This window comes from Sinohyriopsis cumingii, chromosome 2 (assembly GCF_028554795.1).
Source record: "Sinohyriopsis cumingii isolate HCF-2022 chromosome 2, ASM2855479v2, whole genome shotgun sequence".
NCBI lineage: Eukaryota > Metazoa > Mollusca > Bivalvia > Unionida > Unionidae > Sinohyriopsis > Sinohyriopsis cumingii.
This window is the reverse complement of record NC_142962.1, coordinates 148,780,371-148,801,385: the sequence shown is the minus strand read 5'-3', so window position 1 is coordinate 148,801,385 and position 21,015 is coordinate 148,780,371. Positions and strand designations below refer to the sequence as shown.

Here is a 21,015-nt window from a genome sequence, read left to right as displayed (position 1 = left end):
TATACTTTATTAGCTTTAGTCCCTGTTTATCCATTTTAAGCACACATATCCTTAATTATCTTTAGTCCCTGCTTATCCATGAAAATATTGAACATTATACACGGATCATGATAGTACTGTATTGTCTGCTGTTAGACAGTGTTAGAGTACTTATTGTCTACTCTTAGACAGTGTTAGAGTACTTATTGTCTACTGTTAGTGTTAGAGTACTTATTGTCTACTGTTAGTGTTAGAGTACTGTATTGTCTTCTGTTAGTGTTAGAGTACTATATTGTCAACTGTTAGACAGAGTTAGAGTACTACATTGTCAACTGTTAGACAAACCGCTCCTGTGGCTTAGTGGTTAGAGCATCTGCCTCAGATGCAGAAGGTCGTGGGTTCGATCCCCGGCCGAGTCATACCAAAGACTTACAAAAATTGTACTAACAGCTGCCTCACTTGGCGCTCAGCATTAGGAGGCTAGTGTCAGGACTGGTCAGCCTGGTGTCAGGATAATGTGACTGGGTGGGACATCATGCTACATGTCTGCAGCATGATGCCCCAGTGCTAGACATCACTCTAAACTGCCACACTGCAGACATCGTAGCGATGTGATTGAAAAATTGTTAAAGCTACGTTAACAATCCAAATCACACACACTGTTAGACAGTGTTAGAGTACTATATTGTCTACTGTTAGACAGTATTAGAGTACTATTTTGTCTATTGTTAGTGTTAGAGTGATATGTTGTCTACTCATAGATGGTGTTAGAGTACTATGTTGTCTGCTATTAGATGGTGTTTGAGAGTACTACATTGTCTCTTGTTAGACAGTGTTAGAGTACTATATTGTCTACTGTTAGTGTTAGAGTACTACATTGTCTGCTGTTAGTGTTAGAGTACTATGTTGTCTGCTGTTAGATGGTGTTAGAGTACTACATTGTCTCTTGTTAGACAGTGTTAGAGTACTACATTGTCTACTGTTAGACAGTATTAGAGTACTACATTGTCTGCTGTTAGTGTTAGAGTACTATGTTAGATTGTGTTAAAGAACTACATTGTCTATTGTTAGAGAGTGTTATTGTCTACTCTTAGATGGTGCTGGAATACCTAAGATACACAAGGCCTTTTTTAAATAGCCAGTAAAACCAGTGTGGAAAATAGGGGAAATTATATTTCTTTAAAACCCCAATCCTATGCAATGTATGAAACAGTAGAGTGCCACCTATTTTCAGTCAAAGGAAACAAAAATTTAAATTTGCTAACAAATACTTTATAGCTATAATTGTATATTTTAATTAAAATCCAGAGCTGTCTTTTGCATTTTCTGCATGAGCTATATCATTACAGCACACATTTAATAATACAAGGTACAAAATTGTGGTTCTATCCCTTTAACACTTTCAAAAATGGAAACCTAACTTCAATAAATACTAATCCATTTCTTTCCAAAGACTGAAAATGAAAGGAAATGATGGATGAAAGCATTAATTGCAAAATTTGAATTCAGTTTTGAGAAAATGAAAGAATATGATTGATGAGAGCAATAAATAGAAACTCTGAACTCATTTTTAAAAAATGATTGATGAAAGCAATCAACACAACAAATCTGAATACATTTTAAGACCATAAGCAAAGTAAGAGATGATAGATGATTGCAAATCGAATGCAAATACAATGCAGACTTGTTTTAAAAAATTACTTATTTCTGGGCCTATAAACTTCATGAATGTTACAATATTTTAAAAGATTCTATTTAATTGAATGTATTCTTTAAATGGCTGTTATTTTTTAAGCAAAAGCAAATAAAGCTAACTGTTCCTGTTATCTTCTGACTGTTGATGTTTGATTTGGAGCTGTAATTTAAAGAAGGATTCAGGTTCTTAATATCAAGATGTTTTAGCTGCAACTAGAATTTAATCATACAGTATATTTTTGGCAAGTGGTTGAGATTTTTCATAAATTTAAATCACTTAAATCTTGATGATAGTGCAGCTGTGTGTTAGAAATGAGGATTGAACAAATATTTACTAAAGGCAGTTGTTATATCTTGTTGAAATGTTATATATACAGTGTATAGTCTACTTGGTCAGATGTATAACTATGGGTTGAGAGAATCAACATGAAACTTAGTATTGTATTTTTACATTCATTTTAAAACATTATTATTTCACAAAATAAATGTAAAACTACCATGGAGTGAAATTTTTATCATGCTTGACCTGCCATGGTTTGCATTCATGGACTGTAAGTACTGCATTTTAGTAGGGGTGATTGTATTATTAGAACTATTTAAGAATCTGCTCCGATATGCAAGCAAATGTGTATGACCCAACCTCATTTCAATGATTCTAGCACATCTCACTGGGGGCCCCGAGTGGCCGCGTGGTCTAAAGCGCTCACCGTTCCGGATCACTGCCATCTCACCTCTGTCTGCATGGGTTCGAGTCCAAGGCTCGGCTAACGTGGGTACATGGGAAAGCCTGCCAGTAGCTTCTCGTGGGTCAGTGGTTCTTCCCTGGATTTGCCAGGGTTCTTCCTCCACCAGTTATACTGGCCGCCATGTATAGCCTATCTTGTGCTGAAAAATGGCGTTAAACCCTAGAAATGGACTATAACAAGAAAAATCTGATTCAAGTTCTAATAATAACAATAACATCTCACTGTAAGCACATTTGGACACACCTGCCATATCTCCATGCATAAATTCCAGATATTCTTAGTAAAGCCTACCATTTGCATGGTCATGTCATAGCACTGCTTGATTTTAATATCCTATTTAGTAAAACAGATTTTTTAGTGCTGGTGTATTTGATGAATCCTAAGCAGCCAGTGGGTGACAACGACACTGGACATTCCACCAAATGCAGCCATATTTGCAGTTAGAAACAGGGAATCCAGACAATCGGTTCACTTTTGAGGATTACATTTATCTCAAGACCTTATCAATAATTTTGAGAAACTGTCTGGAAAACAAAAATGAAGAAAACAAGTCCAAATAACCTTCACATTAATGACACCAAATTTAACATTGAGTGGAATATATTTATTGTACATTGTCTCACCACTTGAAGTACAAGCTAGCAAGGCTGTTGGTGTTATAATGCTATACTTTAAGAAAGAAGTAATAAGCACTAAATATTACATTTGAAAGCATAAATGCTTATATCAGTGTGCAGCTTTCCCCAGTCAGCCATTTTGGAACTGTGTCAGCTGGTGGCATGCTGTTCTGTTGATAACATATTGTACAGTGTAGCAGCTGACATGTACTCAGTGGTAAGCACCATGAGGGAAAGCTTTGACTAACTCAGTATTAGTCAGATATGGTGCTAACTTGCATATGTAGTCCAAATGATAGAATTCAGTGATTCAGATATCCGTATTAGATACGGTGTTAAATTGCATACCCGTATAACAGTAAATCTCAATTTCAGGTGCAGGTACTGGTGTTCCATTTCATTTTCATGGTCCAGGATTTGGTGAAGTTATATTTGGTAGAAAGGTAACGGTATAATATTTAGTAGAAAGAGTGTATGGAACCCAAGTACCCCAAATGTAGTGGTCAAATTTCAGAACTTGACTGGAAAGACACATGGAAGGACAGACAGACAGATGGATGTTTGGACAAGTGTAGAACAGTTGTGGAGGCATAAGAAATAATTTCAAGCCTTAATGCCTTAATTTTATTGTGTGTATAACAGACATGATTTTTCTCCATTTTAAAGTGAAATTCTGCTTTTCTCCTGACTTGAATCAGATTTTTCTTGTTATAGTCCATTTTATATATCATCTCTGATCCAGTTTTTAAAAAACGGTCAGTCTGGTCCCATTCCTCAATGAATCCTTGTAAATTATTTGTTCCATATATTAGTTAGCACATGACTCTCGTAAAGAATATTCTGATTGGTCAAAGGTTTAAATTCATCCAGTGAATCTTCATGTAATGGAAATTGATGACAATGGAATAAAAAGCATGCTTGCAAAACATGGCGTCCTGAGTTGTTGAGAGAGACCATGATACAAAAAGTTTAGATAAAGGTTTAAAAAATGTATGGAAATGGGAATGACTGGAGCAAAATGTTGACGGAAATTTAGTTGGTCAGTTTATAAGGAAACTGATTGTTAGAAAGATCTGAATTACGGTAATCACAGTTGGAAGAGTTTGGAATAGCACCTACAGAAGAAGCTGCATACGGAAAAATTTAAGCTCAGAAGGCATCTGGAAAAAGTGCAGTTATTTACTATAAGAAGAAAGATTTCTTGCATGAGAGAACAGAAGGAACCCCCCACACACCCCTGTAAGAATATGCGTACTGCATGTTGCCAATACAAGCACCAGCTTGAAAGAAAAAAAGGCTCTCATTGAGAAGGAAAAGAAACTATTGCACATTGAGCCAAAAAAGACAGTGTTGACAGAAAGGAAGGCTAAAGAAATCTTTGCCAAAGCTGCAAAAAGAGCTAGTCTGGCATATCAATAGGTTGTGTCTATTGGAGAAAAAGACAAGTGAATGTATGGGATTATTTGTATATAGTTGATGTACTTGGGTGTTTATTTTACAGATTTGTTATGAAAAGAGACAAATTTTTGTGACTTAATTGTGATGTGAACACTGACATGCACATGAAATAACTTCAGCATCAATAGTATTGGAGAACAAATTCATGTGACAATAAATATTGTGAAATTATTGAAGTCAAGTTGAATATTTTTAGTAAGTTTATTAGTTTTTCAAATGATTATTTTTGTTTATTTTATGATCATAAGTTGCACCAGGAACAGTTTTTTATGAGTGTAAAATGTGTTTTTTGGCCTGCCCCCCCCCCCCATGTCAGGGGCACTGCCCTTCAAAACCTTGTTGGGGGAGAACCCCCAAACCCACCTTTAAAAAATTTCAGGTTTTTTTTATGAAAGACCCAAGTCATGTCTGGTATAAATAATTCAGCAAGAATTTTCATTTTGGAAGGATACAATTTTTTATTCTTTTCTAGAGTCGTTAAAGCAGTAAAGAGAAAATTGCACGAATGAGCATGCAGTCAGGTCAAACAACCATAACACCAATGAGTATGCAGTCAGGTCAGACAACCATAACACCAATGAGCATGCAGTCAGGTCAAACAACCATAACACCAATGAGCATGCAGTCAGGTCAAACAACCATAACACCAATGAGCATGCAGTCAGGTCAAACAACCATAACACCAATGAGCAGGCAGTCAGGTCAAACAACCATAACACCAATGAGCATGCAGTCAAGTCAAACAACCATAACACCAATGAGCATGCAGTCAAGTCAAACAACCATAACACCAATGAGCATGCAGTCAGGTCAAACAACCATAACACCAATGAGCATGCAGTCAAGTCAAACAACCATAACACCAATGAGCAGGCAGTCAAGTCAAACAACCATAACACCAATGAGCATGCAGTCAGGTCAAACAACCATAACACCAATGAGCATGCAGTCAAGTCAAATAACCATAACACCAATGAGCATGCAGTCAAGTCAAACAACCATAACACCAATGAGCATGCAGTCAGGTCAAACAACCGTAACACCAATGAGCATGCAGTCAAGTCAAACAACCATAACACCAATGAACATGCAGTCAGGTCAAACAACCATAACACCAGTGAGCATGCAGTCAAGTCAAACAACCATAACACTGTAGTATTAGGCTTTAATGTTCTTTAAGTAATTATGCATTATATGAATTAAATGATCACAAAAGGCTTCATGATTTTTTATTGCTCCAGATTATTATTTTTCCAACTTAATTAAACTTTGATCATGAAATACTGAACAGAATCTCAGATCTACCACTAATAATGAACTCTAGATTCTAGGGTTGAGAAACACCCATTTTAAAACTGCTTTTAAAAGTCAGCACCTACGTTTTGGAATTCCCTGTCCCTGTTGACATGAAATTTAAATTCCTTTGCTTCATTTGAAATGTCACTCAAGAAATTCTGTCTTGATCAGATGGACTGATATATTAATGCCTCCCAGCAATGAAGTTTTTCATTGCATCCAGAGATGATCTGTTTTTTTAATTCTATACGTGTCTGCATGACTTCTGACATGATGAAATATGTATACCTGTGCATTGTGTATGTTCATATGTGTATCTGTTGTCCACTATAGCTATATCAATGATTCTATTTTTAAATCTTTGTGAGTGAATGTGAGTGTGAGTATTATATCTGAATGTGTGTAAGTTTCTTTTTGTGTAATATAACATATTATTACATTAGGGTCACATGCAGGGTTCTCAATAGATGTGTACCGTCTGCTTTTGAAGCTTGGACTTTAAATGTGAACCATTTCTGTACATTTTAAAAGCTGAGCATCATTCCTAATTTGTCTTGATGTGCCTCACACACCGCCAGTAAGAAGTTTACTGCATGCTCCAGTCATTGACATTTGCTAGACTACTGTTTATTGCTCTTGTGTAAAATCAGTATCAACTGGGTGGAACTAACAGGTCACATAATGTCCTACTTAGGTGTACATAATTGAATGAAGGTGGAACTAACAGGTCACTTAATGTTATACTTAGGTGTACATAATTGAATGAAGGTGGAACTAACAGGTCACTTGATGTCATACTTAGGTGTACATAATTGAATGAAAGTGAAACTAACAGGTCACTTAATGCTATACTTAGGTGTACATAATTGAATGAAGGTGGAACTAACACTTAATATCACACTTAGGTGTACATAATTGAATGAAGGTGGAACTAACAGGTCACTTAATATCACACTTAGGTGTACATAATTGAATGAAGGTGGAACTAACAGGTCACTTAATGTTATACTTAGGTGTACATAATTGGATGAAGGTGGAACTAACAGGTCACTTAATGATATACTTAGGTGTACATAATTGAATGAAAGTGGAACTAACAGGTCATTTAATATCACACTTAGGTGTACATAATTGAATGAAGGTGGAACTAATAGGTCACTTAATGTTATACTTAGGTGTACATAATTGAATGAAGGTGGAACTAACAGGTCACTTAATGTCATACTTAGGTGTACATAATTGAATGAAGGTGGAACTAACAGGTCACTTAATGTCATACTTAGGTGTACATAATTGAATGAAGGTGGAACTAACAGGTCACTTAATGTTCACACTTAGGTGTACATAATTGAATGAAGGTGGAACTAACAGGTCACTTAATGTCATACTTAGGTGTACATAATTGAATGAAGGTGGAACTGACAGGTCACTTAATGTCATACTTAGGTGTACATAATTGAATGAAGGTGGAACTAACAGGTCACTTAATGTTGTACTTAGGTGTACATAATTGAATGAAGGTGGAACTAACAGGTCACTTAATGTTCACACTTAGGTGTACATAATTGAATGAAGGTGGAACTAACAGGTCACTTGATGTCATACTTAGGTGTACATAATTGAATGAAGGTGGAACTAACAGGTCACTTAATGTTCACACTTAGGTGTACATAATTGAATGAAGGTGGAACTAACAGGTCACTTAATGTTATACTTAGGTGTACATAATTGAATGAAGGTGGAACTAACAGGTCACTTAATGTTCACACTTAGGTGTACATAATTGAATGAAGGTGGAACTAACAGGTCACTTAATGTTCACACTTAGGTGTACATAATTGAATGAAGGTGGAACTAACAGGTCACTTAGTGTTCACACTTAGGTGTACATAATTGAATGAAGGTGGAACTAACAGGTCACTTATGTCGTACTTAGGTGTACATAATTGAATGAAGGTTTGATTGCTTTGAGATTATCTTTAATGTTTATGATGGAGGAAGAGGGAATCGGATGTGACTTGACTGGATTAGCTTTTGATCAAAATATTGGCATTTATTTGATTACCCATCATTTTATAATCAGTTTGACAGAAATGGAAAATATAATGTGTTGTGTTTCATTTACAGTCAGTCTGCTTCAGGCTGTGCTAAAGTTAAACAATTAATTTGTTTTAATTAATGTACCATTCATTAACTATTTACCAGACATTACACTCCATGATTTATTTCATGCTTAGGAATTACTCAAGATTGAATAATGAGAGGGAATAATTTTGTTGCGTTAGATGGATCTGTTAAATCACAATGGCTCAAAAAAGTAATATTTTCTTTTTGTCTCCATCTTAGAAATGACCTGTTAATGATGATCATTCCAACCCTTAGACTCAAAAAGAAACAAAGTTAGGAAAAGTTGAGAGTATGAGAAGAAATCTCCTAAGTTGTAGGAACATTTAAGGAAGTGTGGACAAGTGAATTTCCATGTTTTAAAAATGTTATGAGAAATGGAAATACAGTGTGTAACAGAATAGAAACTGAGTGGGTTTTTTGGATTAAATGAATAACGCAAACACAATGTGATGGACGATAGAAATTTATAAAATGATTTTTGTTGTTGTTGTTGTTGTTGTGAGGTTTAATGCCATTTTTCAGCACACAATAGACTATACATGGTGGCCAGTATTAATGGTGGAGGAAGAATCCGGGAAAACCCCGGAAGAACCACCGACCCGCGAGAAACTACTGCCAAGCTTTCTCATTATAAAATGAATTAATAAAACTCTATATATATTATAAATACAATGATTCTCTCACACTCTCATCATACAATTGATCCAGTCACTCTACACAAACATTCACAAATTGAAAAACGAAAATACGATTCACGTAATCTTACGTATGGAAAGTGAGATTCAAATAACCTCATGGACTGCAAATATGTTTCAATAATATTATGTAATGTAAGAGAGATTCACATAATCTCAAGTATGGAATTCGATTAAGAATCAAATAATCTCAAGGAATTCAAATATGTTTCAAATAATATTATGCGCTGTTAGTGAGATTCACATAATCTCCTATATTATGCAATGCAAGTGAGATTTCAAATAATCTCCTATATTATGCAATGTAAGTGAGATTCACATAATCTCCTGAACTACAAATAAGATTCAAAAATAATCTCATGTAATTGAAAATGTACTCAGTTGAAACATCAGTTGGAACAAAAAAATGACTCTTGACACTTGTACAGTTGTATGATTCGTAAACTGATGAACCACACAGTTCACTGAATCCTTGGGTTGGCCCACACTTTTATCGGCCGCTCACACCCTTCATGGATCCACCACATGTACAGACATACGTATACACATACGTACAGACAGCATACAGCACCCTTGTATTGGCTATGTCTACATTCGTGGCTCCACCATGTGTACAGACACACATATATACATACATGTAGACAGCATGCAGCACTAAACAGTTACTGACAGCCCTTCACAGCTACAGTCAGCCCTAAACAGCTACCATCTTCAGTCAGCTCTAAACAGCCCTGAACATCTTCAGTCAGCTCTAAAGAGCCCTGAACAGCTACAATAAAACCAAACTGGTCATAATAATGGCTTTTGAAAAATCTTTAGATATATGCTAATAAATTAAACTCTAATAGCAACTTATAATTCAAAGTTCACAACGTTTCAGATCTGCGTAGTAGTAAATGCATCATTACACGATATGACATTAAAACCTGAATAAGCTTCACATATCAAGTAAAATATGAATTTAACACCTACCCCTATGGCTGGAGAACACAATGGAGAACGTTCAGTCCTTGACAAGATCCAAAACGACCAGTGTCAGTTAGAAATGGATTCTACCTTAAATCCATAGGAGAGTGAGTAGTAGGGTAAAATACCCGTGTATACCATGCTATTAGTGTCTCTCGCCTTAAGTGATTTTCGACGAGATACAAGCTAGTACAGTCGCTTACATGGAAACACAATTATTCACCCTAGATAATAATGTATGCATGTACAATGAAAAATGGTCAAATTGTTCTAAGGCAAAACCAAGTTATTTCTTGCCTTATTCTGTGACACAGTGATGATATATGACTTGGTGTAAGGATGCTGGAAAATGAAACCTGTTTGCCACTGAGAAGCACTTACACAGAAATAATTATTGGCCCTGTCTGTCTCACTGTCTGCTTATCTTTTTTGTACAACATACTGTTATGTGTTTCTCTTTATTTAGCATGAAACAATAAATCTTAAACAAAAATCCCATCTATGAGTTGATGACTGTCAAAAACTGATGACTCTTGAGATTTCAGTTTTGACTTCTGAGATTTTAGTTCTGACTCTTGAACTTTCAATTCTGACTTCTGAGGTTTCAGTTCTGACTTCTGAGATTTCAGTTTTGACTCTTGAGCTTTCAGTTCTGACTTCTGAGATTTAAGTTTTGACTCTTGACATTTAGTTTTGACTTCTGAGATTTCAGTTCTGACTCTTGAGCTTTCAGATCTGACTTCTGAGATTTCAGTTCCTACTCTTGAGCTTTCAGTTCTGACTTCTGAGATTTCAGTTTTGACTCTTGAGATTATGACACTTTAGTTTTGAAACTTGTTGCAAACCAAATGTGTTATACTCATGAAATAAGGATCGTTATTATTGCCACAATTTTAAGCAAATTGCCATTTTTGCATTCCAAAATACGGTGTACATAATACGACTTTATGAGTTAATGGAAAATCAGACCAGAACAGTAGAAGAAGAAAATGGAAGATTTGCATACTTTAAAAAAAGATATAAAAATGATAGTATGAACAACAATAAAAGTAGTTTGTAGACATACTATATTTTATTGTATTTTTTACTGAGCTGAATTTAAACATGTATAATAGTAAAAAAAGGAACATTTATAATGTTGCAGAGATGGTTTATGTACCCACCAGAGCAGACCCCATCATTCCACCCTAATAGAACCACCCTCCAGTGGCTTTATGAGGACCATCCAGAGCTCCATCCAAGTGACATACCTATTGAGTGTACCATTAATCAGGGGGAAGTAAGTTGGATTATAGATCCTAAACTTTTACATGCAGTATAAAATGGAAATTATTGACAAGGCTATATAAGACAGATTTTTTTAAAAGCTGAAAATCAGAAAAAAATGTATTAAGAAATTACATTGATATTGATCCTCATCAGATTGCATCTTAACATCTGACCTATCATTGTAGAATGGCATCCCTCATATAGAACTAATCATATAAATGAAGTGCAAAACAGATTTTGAACACTTATTTTTACAAATTGTATATATTTTACCATTGTGTTTTATTTCATATGCATTTGACAGAATTCTAACATATCTACTTTTTATCTTTAATGATAGTACCATATATAATCGCTTATAATTCAGGTCAAACTGCACATGACAAATATCTTGATCTGTCATTGTATAATGTGCCTGCAGATCAGGGTCTTTGTTGTTTGTTGTACTGATTACTCTAAACATACTGCACAGACCCAGATCTGACGGCACATTACACAGCAGCAGATCTGGGTTTATGGAATTTGCATCTGGACTAGTAAGTGAGTATATATTGTACTTCATGTCTACTTTTATTTGGAATGGTTTATCTTTCTAGAGTTTCTCATGCATTTCCTTATTTGTACATGTTTAAAACCTTTAATTGGCACCATATAGCCATTATTGTACTGAGGTGCTTCGAAATGCTAGTACATACATACATACATACATACATACATACATGCATACACACACACACACATACTTGCATACACACATACATACATACAGGGGCTCTGAGTGGTCTAAAGCACTCTCCGTTACAGATCACTGCCATCTCACCTCTGTCTGCGTGGGTTCGAGTCTCAGATTTGGCGAATGTGGGTGTGTGAGAAAGCTTGCCAGTAGCTTCTCGAGGGTCAGTGGTTCTTTCCAAGGTTTTCCTGGGTTCTTCCTCCACCATTAATACTGGCCGCCATGTATAGCCTATCGTGTGCTGAAAAATGGCATTTCCCACATACCCACGGTAGCTGATCCTTGGACTCCAATCCCATGCAGACAGAAGTGAGATAGCAGTGATCCAGAACATTGAGCACTTTAGACCACGCAGCCACTTGCAGCCCCACATACATGCATGCATGCATGCATACATACATACATACATGCATACATACATACATACATGCATGCATATCAGATCATTCATGTTTGCATTTTACTTTCATGTAGATTAATTGGTTCATTTTTATTTATTTATTCATTAATTTATCATCTTACTTTATTTTACATGCTTGTTTATTTTCTTTTTGTTTTTGATTCTTGTGAACATTCTTTATGATTGACTCATTCATTAATTAATTATGCATTTTTTCTTCTTCAGGTAATATACTTCCCAGATAGATGGTGGCATGGAACACTAAATATAGATACTAGTGTTTTCATATCAACATTCCTAGCTTATTAAATGTTTTTAACAAAACATGAAAGTATTAATTATAAAACCTCATGTACAGGAAATGAAGCATTTCTTTTTTTTCTCCATGTTTTTTAATAATAAAAATACATTTTTGTTGACATAATTTGATTCTTAGTTCTGTAATACTATAATAGGTCAAATTTATTTTGAGTTGCTACAACTGGTGACACAGGTCATTGAGACTACTGTACTATAGGTATGTTACCAGTTTTTGTTGCATATTTATCCATTTTTACTCACTTTTAAGTTGATTCAAACTGCAAACTACAAAGATTCTGATCTGCTATAGCATAATGCACCTGCAGATCAGGGTCTATGTCATTTGTTTTACTGATTACTCCTAATCAACTGCACAGACCCAGATCTGCCAATTCATTATGCAACAACAGATCTGATTCTGTGCAGTTTGCATTTGAACTCAACTTACAAGCGAGTATATATGGTAAGTATGTATAAATGGTTGTGGAAACTGGAATCCGGTATATCACAAACACCAGCTCTCAGACATGTTTCTCTTGTAATTTTGAAACTTATTTCCAATTTATGCTCAACCACATTTATACTTAATTCCCACCCACCCCCAAAGGCAACATGGAAATTCTGTTTTGCATATCTGCAGGCTATTCCCAATCATATGCCAAGGTCTAAAGACTGTCTTAAACAGCATAGGGGGAGCTGAGTGACCAATCATATGCCAGGGTCTAAAGCTGTTTTGAACAGTGTAGGAGGAGCTGAGTGACCAATCATATGCCAAGATCTAAAGACTCTGTCTTGAACAGCATAGGAGGAGCTAAGTGACCAATCATATGCCAGGGTCTAAAGACTGTCATGAAAAGTGTAGTAGTTGAGTGAAATTATTCATGCATGTAGATGGATGTGATTACATAGTTTCTGCCTTCTCTAGAAAAGCATGGGGAAAAAACAAGGGAACAACTCAGCCATATCGTAATTTTACCCTTCCTAATGATACAGCATGACCCTTGTTTAACACAATGGTTGGGGTCCACAGAACCAGACCATGTTTTAACTGACCATGTCAGTTAGCTACGGAAAATGATGCATTTACCTAAAATATGGGGGTGGGGGTAATAAAAGCAGGCACAAAAATATGTGCTTTGGACTAAATGAAGACAAGCTAGTCTGAAAAACACTTGTATCTTGACAACTTACATCTCTGTAGTACAATCTATAATCAGTTAAGTACTGGGTATGTACATAATAAGTCCATGAATTTGAGTATAGATCACATGTTTTAAACTTCATGTTTGACTCACATTCTGTTAGAAAATACAAATAACACATATAATTTTTTTAGTTATATCCAATTGTTACTAAACACTTCATTACAATATTGTCACCAGCAGCGTGTGGCTATAGTTGTTTACGTGCTACATGTGCATGTACCTAAATTGACCTAAATTTTGGTCAGCTAGAGACAGCTATCATCTTGCCGAGGCCACCCGAGGGATGAGGCTATTCATAGGGAAATAAAAATGTCAACAAATTAAAAAGTTTAACAAACATATTTGCAAGATATCCCATCTTCAGTTAAGACTTACAAAGATGGTACTAACATCTGCCTCGCTTGACACTCAGCATTAAGAGGTTAGTGTTAGGACTGGTTGGTCTGGTGTCAGGATAATGTGACTGGGTGGGACATCATACTACATGTCTGTGGCATGATGCCCCAGTGCTACACATCACTATAAACTGACACACTGCAGACATCGTAGCGATATGACTGAAATTGTTTTAAAGTTACGTTAAAAATCCAAATCACACACACACACACACACATCTTCAATTAACTTGACGGCCAGATATCTATGGTTTCAAAAGATTTTATATTCACTTTGCATTTTATTTTGCTGCTGGCAGAGACCATAAGTACAATTTTATTCCCTGCAAAAATGAAACTTTAGCTGCACAATAAATGTGTTCCAGTCACTTTGGACAAGGCAACAATCCATCAGATTCCATTACATTTAAGTTTGGTACTGACTTCTTTGATGAAAGGTTCTTTGTTTTTGTTGAAGATTATTGTTGGCTTTCTTTCATGAAGGGTGCATGTGTTATTGAAGTTACCGATAAGGACAGCTTTGGAGGACCAAAGAAATGTCCATTTCTTATTGTGGCAGCAACATCAAATAATAGTAGAACATTGATTGAGACAGAATTTTTTCATTTGCTTAGTATTTATACAGAACAATCAATGCTACAAAGGTTGTCAGTTTTCTTTGAAGTTTCAACAAAAATATTTTTCAGGGTACATTTCAAAAACAAAATGACATTTTGTGACCCATGCCATCATCATGTTGTATCTTAATTTGTGTTATAACGGAGCATGTTGTAGTGGGCTAACACTGTACCTGGCTTCAGCCTATTCCATTGGAGGGAATTATGAAGTTCCAAGATAAAATGCCTGCTTATGAATTTCCTATTCTGGTTTGATTATCAGTGATGAATTTAAAGAAATGTATGAACGTCACTGGTCTAAAATTTTACCTTAAACCCCACCCCCAATAAAAAAAACAAGACACAATGCCCAGTATTGTAACAAGTTTTGAGCATGAAAGAAACCTCAAGCTCAGACCCTTAAATAAGATAATGGTATTTGGAGTGCATACATGTCAGTGAAATTTAGCAGTCTTTGAGAAGGACTGGAGGCAATGCTTAATGGTATATGGTTCTGAAGGAAATAAAATTAAAGATAAGGAGTGGCAGAATTTTGGACCCTGAATTTGAGCTTGCATCTTGTTTAAAAATGTTACAAGAATACAGGGACATAGCTACTTAATTTGGTTATGAATTTTTTAATATCTCTTTCAATATTAATTCATATCTCAGTGTTATTCTCCAGGCATTTTAGTTAAGCAGGCCCTCTATCAGGCCACTATCCTTGTGTAGATATGCTTTAGCCCAGTAATGCATTGCCGCCACAACAACACTTGAGAACTACCAAATATGCTCCCTTATAAGTCAAGTCAGACTGCAAATAACAAAGATCCTGATCTGCCATAATGTGTCTGCAGATTGGGGTCTATATTATCTGTTCTACTGATTACTCCAAACAAATTGTACAGACCCAGCTCTGACAGCACTTTATGTGATGGCAGATTTGGATCTATGCAATTTGCAGTTGGACTCATCTTTTAAGTGCGTGTTAATGGTACTGGAAAATGGGTGTCAGTTAAACATGAAGGTGCCATAATTCCATGATTAAGATTATATGTGCCAGCTTGATTATCATATAATATAGTAATGTTGCATAGTGTATTGTTTTTCATAAACTTATTGGTTGATCATGTAGCATATTGCACTGGTCAAGACAGTACCTGACAGCGATTTGGAATTGTGATATTTTTGTGTAATTTCATGGCAAACACAAAATTCATCAAAGAATCACTCGAACAAAGTCAACAATACTGTTAACTTATCCACCTTCTCTAATGCACACACACAAATATGGTTGGTGCAGCAGCTGAGCTTTCTGCAGTGCACAGTGGATTTGTGAACACAATAATTATTTGAAGTTCTTTTCATTTCTTACATATTGACTTGTGGGTATTATTAATTGTGGCATGTGAATTGAATAAGCAGGAGACCACATTCTGTGGACCTGCTAAATAGTGAATTTACTATTCTGAAAATGCAAGGAATGGAATGGAAATACAGAAAAATAAAACAGCTAAAATATGGCATTGTGTGTATATAAATAAATAAATATATATATATATATATATATATATATATATATATATATATATATATATATATATATATATATATATATATATTGGATATTTACTGTTATGAATATATGCTCTTAAAATAAGTAACAGAAAAGAGTGAAGACAACAAACTTTGTAAAATTTAACAAATAATTCATTTCCCTTGAATACAAAGTGAACAATGAGAAAAAACTACAGTTTTGCGAATTAATCCAAAAATAATCCAAGAATTAAAGACACAAGTCCTAGTAATGAAAAGTCCTGAATGAAACTCAGTTCAGGTCCCGAAGAGATCCAAAATTGAAGGCAATGATGTGTCTGTTATTGTCAACGAAGTGCTGATGGCATCAAGTCTCTTGTTGAATTACAGAAATATTATTCCAGGTTTGAATTCTGTATAAATGCCAATGAATGTCTTTATCCAAGAAAGTTGTCAGAGCACTTTTGTATTTCCAGAGAAAATAATCAATTGAAATCAGTAATTTGGAAAAAATAAAATTCAACCCAAACTGGTCACAACATAATACAACTTAAAGTGCTAAATGGTAAAACACAACTGGTAAAATCCTCACAGTCACAAGATCATATAGTTCTCTGCTTGACTCCAGGTCACAGATTAGCATTTTGTAAAAACAACCATTACCTACTGGAAAATAACCCAGAATGATCTAATGAGTCATGTTTACTTACAACACAATAGCCTGTAAAATTCACTTTAGAATCTCCAAAACCCTGACCCAAATCAACATGTTTACCTGACTAATAATTTGGTTAATAGGCTCATACACATAGAGAATAATGAAGCTATTAGTTGTTTACATAATTGAAATAAAATATAAAAAAGTCAATCATGTCAAGCAGAAATGAACTCAAATTTGGACAAGGTCAAGTCCAGCAAACAAAGTTACCTTATAATGTAGTAACATGTAATGGAAAATAAAGGTTTATACAATAAAGCTTTCTTTTTACTACAAGTCAGATATGTATGTGGTAAAAAACACAAGATGAAATATTATGAATGACAAAAAGTATACATGAAACAGTATATTTCTGTACAGGTGAAAGTGCATCTTCTATTAAATTGTCTTTTCCCATGATGTGCCTGATGTCAATATTATATTCCTGCAACAACAAATTCTACCATAATAATCTCTGATTTTTGTTTTTCATCTTGCCAATGAAAGTAAGGGGGTTGTGATCACTAAACAATAATCTGAGAAAGAGCTGAACTAATGTAAACTTCAATTGTTATAATGCCAGTATCAAAGCCAAACATTTGTTCTTGATTGTGGAATAATTTCTCTGGTGCTTTATTTAATTTCTTAGATAAATAGCACATTGGATGATCAACACCGCTTTTATCTTCTTGAATCAATACTGCTCCAACCCCAACATCCCTTGCGTCAACAGACATTTTAAATGATTGACTGAAATTGGAAGCTGTAAGAACTGGTGCACTCTTAAGTATGGCCTTTAACTTATCCAAAGCCTCCTGACATTTTTCAGACCAATAAAACTTGGTTTTCTTACTCAATACATTTGGCAGGTGCTCAGCAATTATAGAAAAATTGGAACAAAATGTCCGATAGTATCCAGCCATAACCAAAATTTGCATCAGTTGCTCTTTAATGATAGCCACAGGGAATTCAGAGATAGACTTGATCTTAGCATCCATAGGTTTAACTTGTCCATGCCCCATGATATGGCCTAGAAATGTTACACAAGCATGACAAAACTCACTTTTGGATACATTAATTGTCAAACATCAGTCGGTCTGCCAAAGAATTTCCGAATTACCACTAAATGATCTTTCCATGTGTCACTGTGGATGATGACGTCATCACAGTTATCTAGACCAAATGTAATCATGTTCAGTAAACGCTGAAAAGTAATAGGCAAACCTTTCGTCCCAAACAGAATCATTTTATATTGATAAAGTCCATCTGGAGTCACAAATATTGAAATTTCCTTTGCCCTTTCCATCAGTGGAATTTGCCAAAATCCTTTCAGAAGGTCAGATTTGGTGACATACTTTGCATTTCCAATTTTATCAATGCAGACATCGATTTTTGGTAATGGAAATGAATCTGTTTTAGTCACACTGTTCACCTTTCTACAGTGCACATGCAGAAAGTATTACCTGGTTTCATAACAAGTATACATGGTGAATTCCAGTCACTTTTACTCAGCTCAGTGAAATCATTCTCCAGCAAATACTGAATTTCTTTTTTCAAGTATGCCTGTTGAGAGGATTCATCCTGTATGGGTGTTGTTTCACAGGTGTGGAATTTACAATTTCAGCTTCTTGGTAAATTTTGTTTGTTCTTGTAGGAACATCTGGAAATAAGTGCTCATATTTAAGTAATAACGGTTTTAGTTCATTCATTTCTTCTTTTTGCAACTGTGAAAGTTTCTGGTCCAAATTATTCACAATTTCTGAAGATTTGTTAATCCAAAATCAATAGAGTCTGATTGCATTCCTCTGCTTAAATCCTCAGTGTTGGGACAGATACAACCAAATTAATTACATGATTAACCTGGCTGTCTCTCTCAACATACTCATACTCCTGTAACATATTTATGTGGCATAGTTGTTTTTGTTTTCGTCTCCCATGTGTATTTATGATATAATTTAAATCATTTACTTTCTTTTCAACTGTGTAAGACCATAATACTTGGCCTGAAAAGGATTTTTTGGGTATGGGCAAGGGAGCCAGAACTCTGTCACCAGTCTGAAAACTCATTTCCTTTGTGTTTTATCATACCTTAATTTCATTTTTGACTGAGTGGAATGTAGATTAGTTCTTGCAACCTCACAGGTATTTGACAACTTATACTTAAATTGGAAACAGTTGAGAAGATCGATTTCGGTATCTTCATTAGAAAGAAGTTTCTCTTTTTACAACTTCGATGGTACATGCACAGTATGTCCAAAAACTAGTTCAAAGTGACTGAGTCCTTAAGATTATTGAGCTGATTCCCCATCAGCAAGCAATAGTAAATGAATGCCTTCATCCCAATCTTTACATGTATCGAAACAATATCACCGAATCATATTTTCCAAAGTTTGATGAAATCTTTCTAAAGCCCCTTGGCTCTCAGGGTGATAGGCAGAGGATTTAAATTGTTGGATGCCTAATTCTTACATAAGTTGCTGGAATATACCAGACAAAATTTGACCCATGATCAGATTGGACAGATTTGGGAAGGCCAAACTGAGTATAAAAAAACTCTGTTTTTACTATTGTTTTAGTTTTAATATTCCTCAAAGGTATTGCTCTGGGAATCTCGTTGATGCACACATTATGGTCAACAAGTATTGGTTACCTGACGTGGTCTTAGGTAAGGGACCAATACAATCTACCATTATTCTGCTAAATGGTTCATCAAATGCAGGAATCGGTTGCAGATGAGATTTGGAATCTTCTGATTGGGTTTTCCTACCATTTGACAAGTATAACAAGATCTGCAGTATTTACAAACATCACTTTTAATTTTTGGCCAATAGAAGTGATTCAAGATCTTGTGATGAGTCTTATTAATCCCTAAATGACCAGCCAACGGAGTTTCATATGCTTGACTTAGCATTTCCTGTCTGTAAGATTTTGGAACTACAGATTGATAATTCACTGACCACTCGTCAAGAGCAGGTACGTCGGGTCGTCTCCATTTTCTGATAAGAATCTCATTTTTAATGACATAACCAACAGGTGCTTATGTGGCTTCAGTTTAACTAATGGGCATTTGAAACAAACAGGAGATCTCGGGATCTTTTTCCTTTTCAACGACAAGTGATTATCGTTTGTTACCCTGATTAGAATAAGGAGAATGAGTAGTTAAATGAAGATCACTGTGATCAATACCTTTTGATTGATCCAAACGAGGAGTAAAAGTGACCTCACCAAACACCTGAACAGTACATGTGTCTTCGAAAGGAATACTTTCCTGATCAACATCGTTCTCAAGAGCTTTCTTTGCCATAGCTCTAGTAACTGCACAAGCTGGGTATAAATCGGGGAATTCTTTTTCAAAAGGATCGATTTTCTGATCCAAACAAGGCTTGTCAGTTACAAGTGGATTAACCACAACCTTGTCTCCAGCTAGGTCATTGCCCTTGTAATAAATGAAATCCCCAAAATGGGTACAGAAAACACTGTTCCGACTGTAATGGGTCATATGACTAAGTCTGATGACAAATTAACACATTGGAGAGGAACATTAACAAAGCTGCACTCTACTCCATGAATAAGAATACTCTCATTAGAAGAAGACTTCTCAGAAAAAGGCAAAGTACCTGATAATAAAAGACTGAGAAGCTCTGGTGTCCCATGACATTTTAATAGGGTTAGGACTGGCCGAATCACTCATAAGTGATATGGAACCCTTCGACATGGCTGGCTCATAATTCTCCATAATAAAATCAGACTGGGGTTTATCAGCCCCAACAAATGTATTGCTTTCAATACACGACCGTGACTTTGACCTCGACCTCTTAGAAATAAGAACATTTGGAATCGGTCTGTCTTGATTCTGATGCTTATTTTTCAATTTGCAGCAATCAGAGAGCGTCCTTTCTACTTGCAATAGGTACACGAAAGAAGAGACAAGGATTTGTGATCAGTCTTGTCAGAAACTTGATTTCTAACAGTTATGCCAGATTGTACTTTAGAAGGACTCGTATTTGGGTAAAATACTTTTTTACCAGACGACGGCTGAGTGGAAGACTTACTTACAAAATAAACTTTATAAGCTAAAGGATACTCGTCAGCAGTATGAGCAGCATTTTCTAAGGTTTCGGTCTTATGATCATCAGGATAAATCCTAATGTCACTATGGACACAGTTCTTGAACTCTTCAAGTAATATTAGTTGTCTTAGATTTTCATAATCTTAATTAAGCTTTTTAGAGGAGCGCCACCTATCAAATTGTCGTGCTTTTTACCGTGCAAATTCGACAAAGATCCGGTCAGTTGATTTTCTTTA

The 21,015-nt window shown here is 35.4% G+C and overlaps 1 protein-coding gene across 1 annotated transcript in view; it reads left to right on the top strand.

Annotated features, from left to right (window-relative positions):
* The window catches only part of LOC149806056 (jmjC domain-containing protein 8-like), a 38,089-nt gene extending 22,089 nt beyond the window's left edge, over window positions 1-16,000 (top strand). Inside the window, exons 7-9 of the mRNA XM_089950925.1 lie at window positions 3,413-3,480; window positions 10,724-10,858; window positions 12,207-16,000. Of these exons, the coding sequence (XP_089807051.1) occupies window positions 3,413-3,480; window positions 10,724-10,858; window positions 12,207-12,290 (287 nt within the window). The 3' untranslated portion in view covers window positions 12,291-16,000. The remainder of the gene's footprint in view (window positions 1-3,412; window positions 3,481-10,723; window positions 10,859-12,206) is intronic.
* The last annotated feature ends 5,015 nt before the right edge of the window (window positions 16,001-21,015 follow it).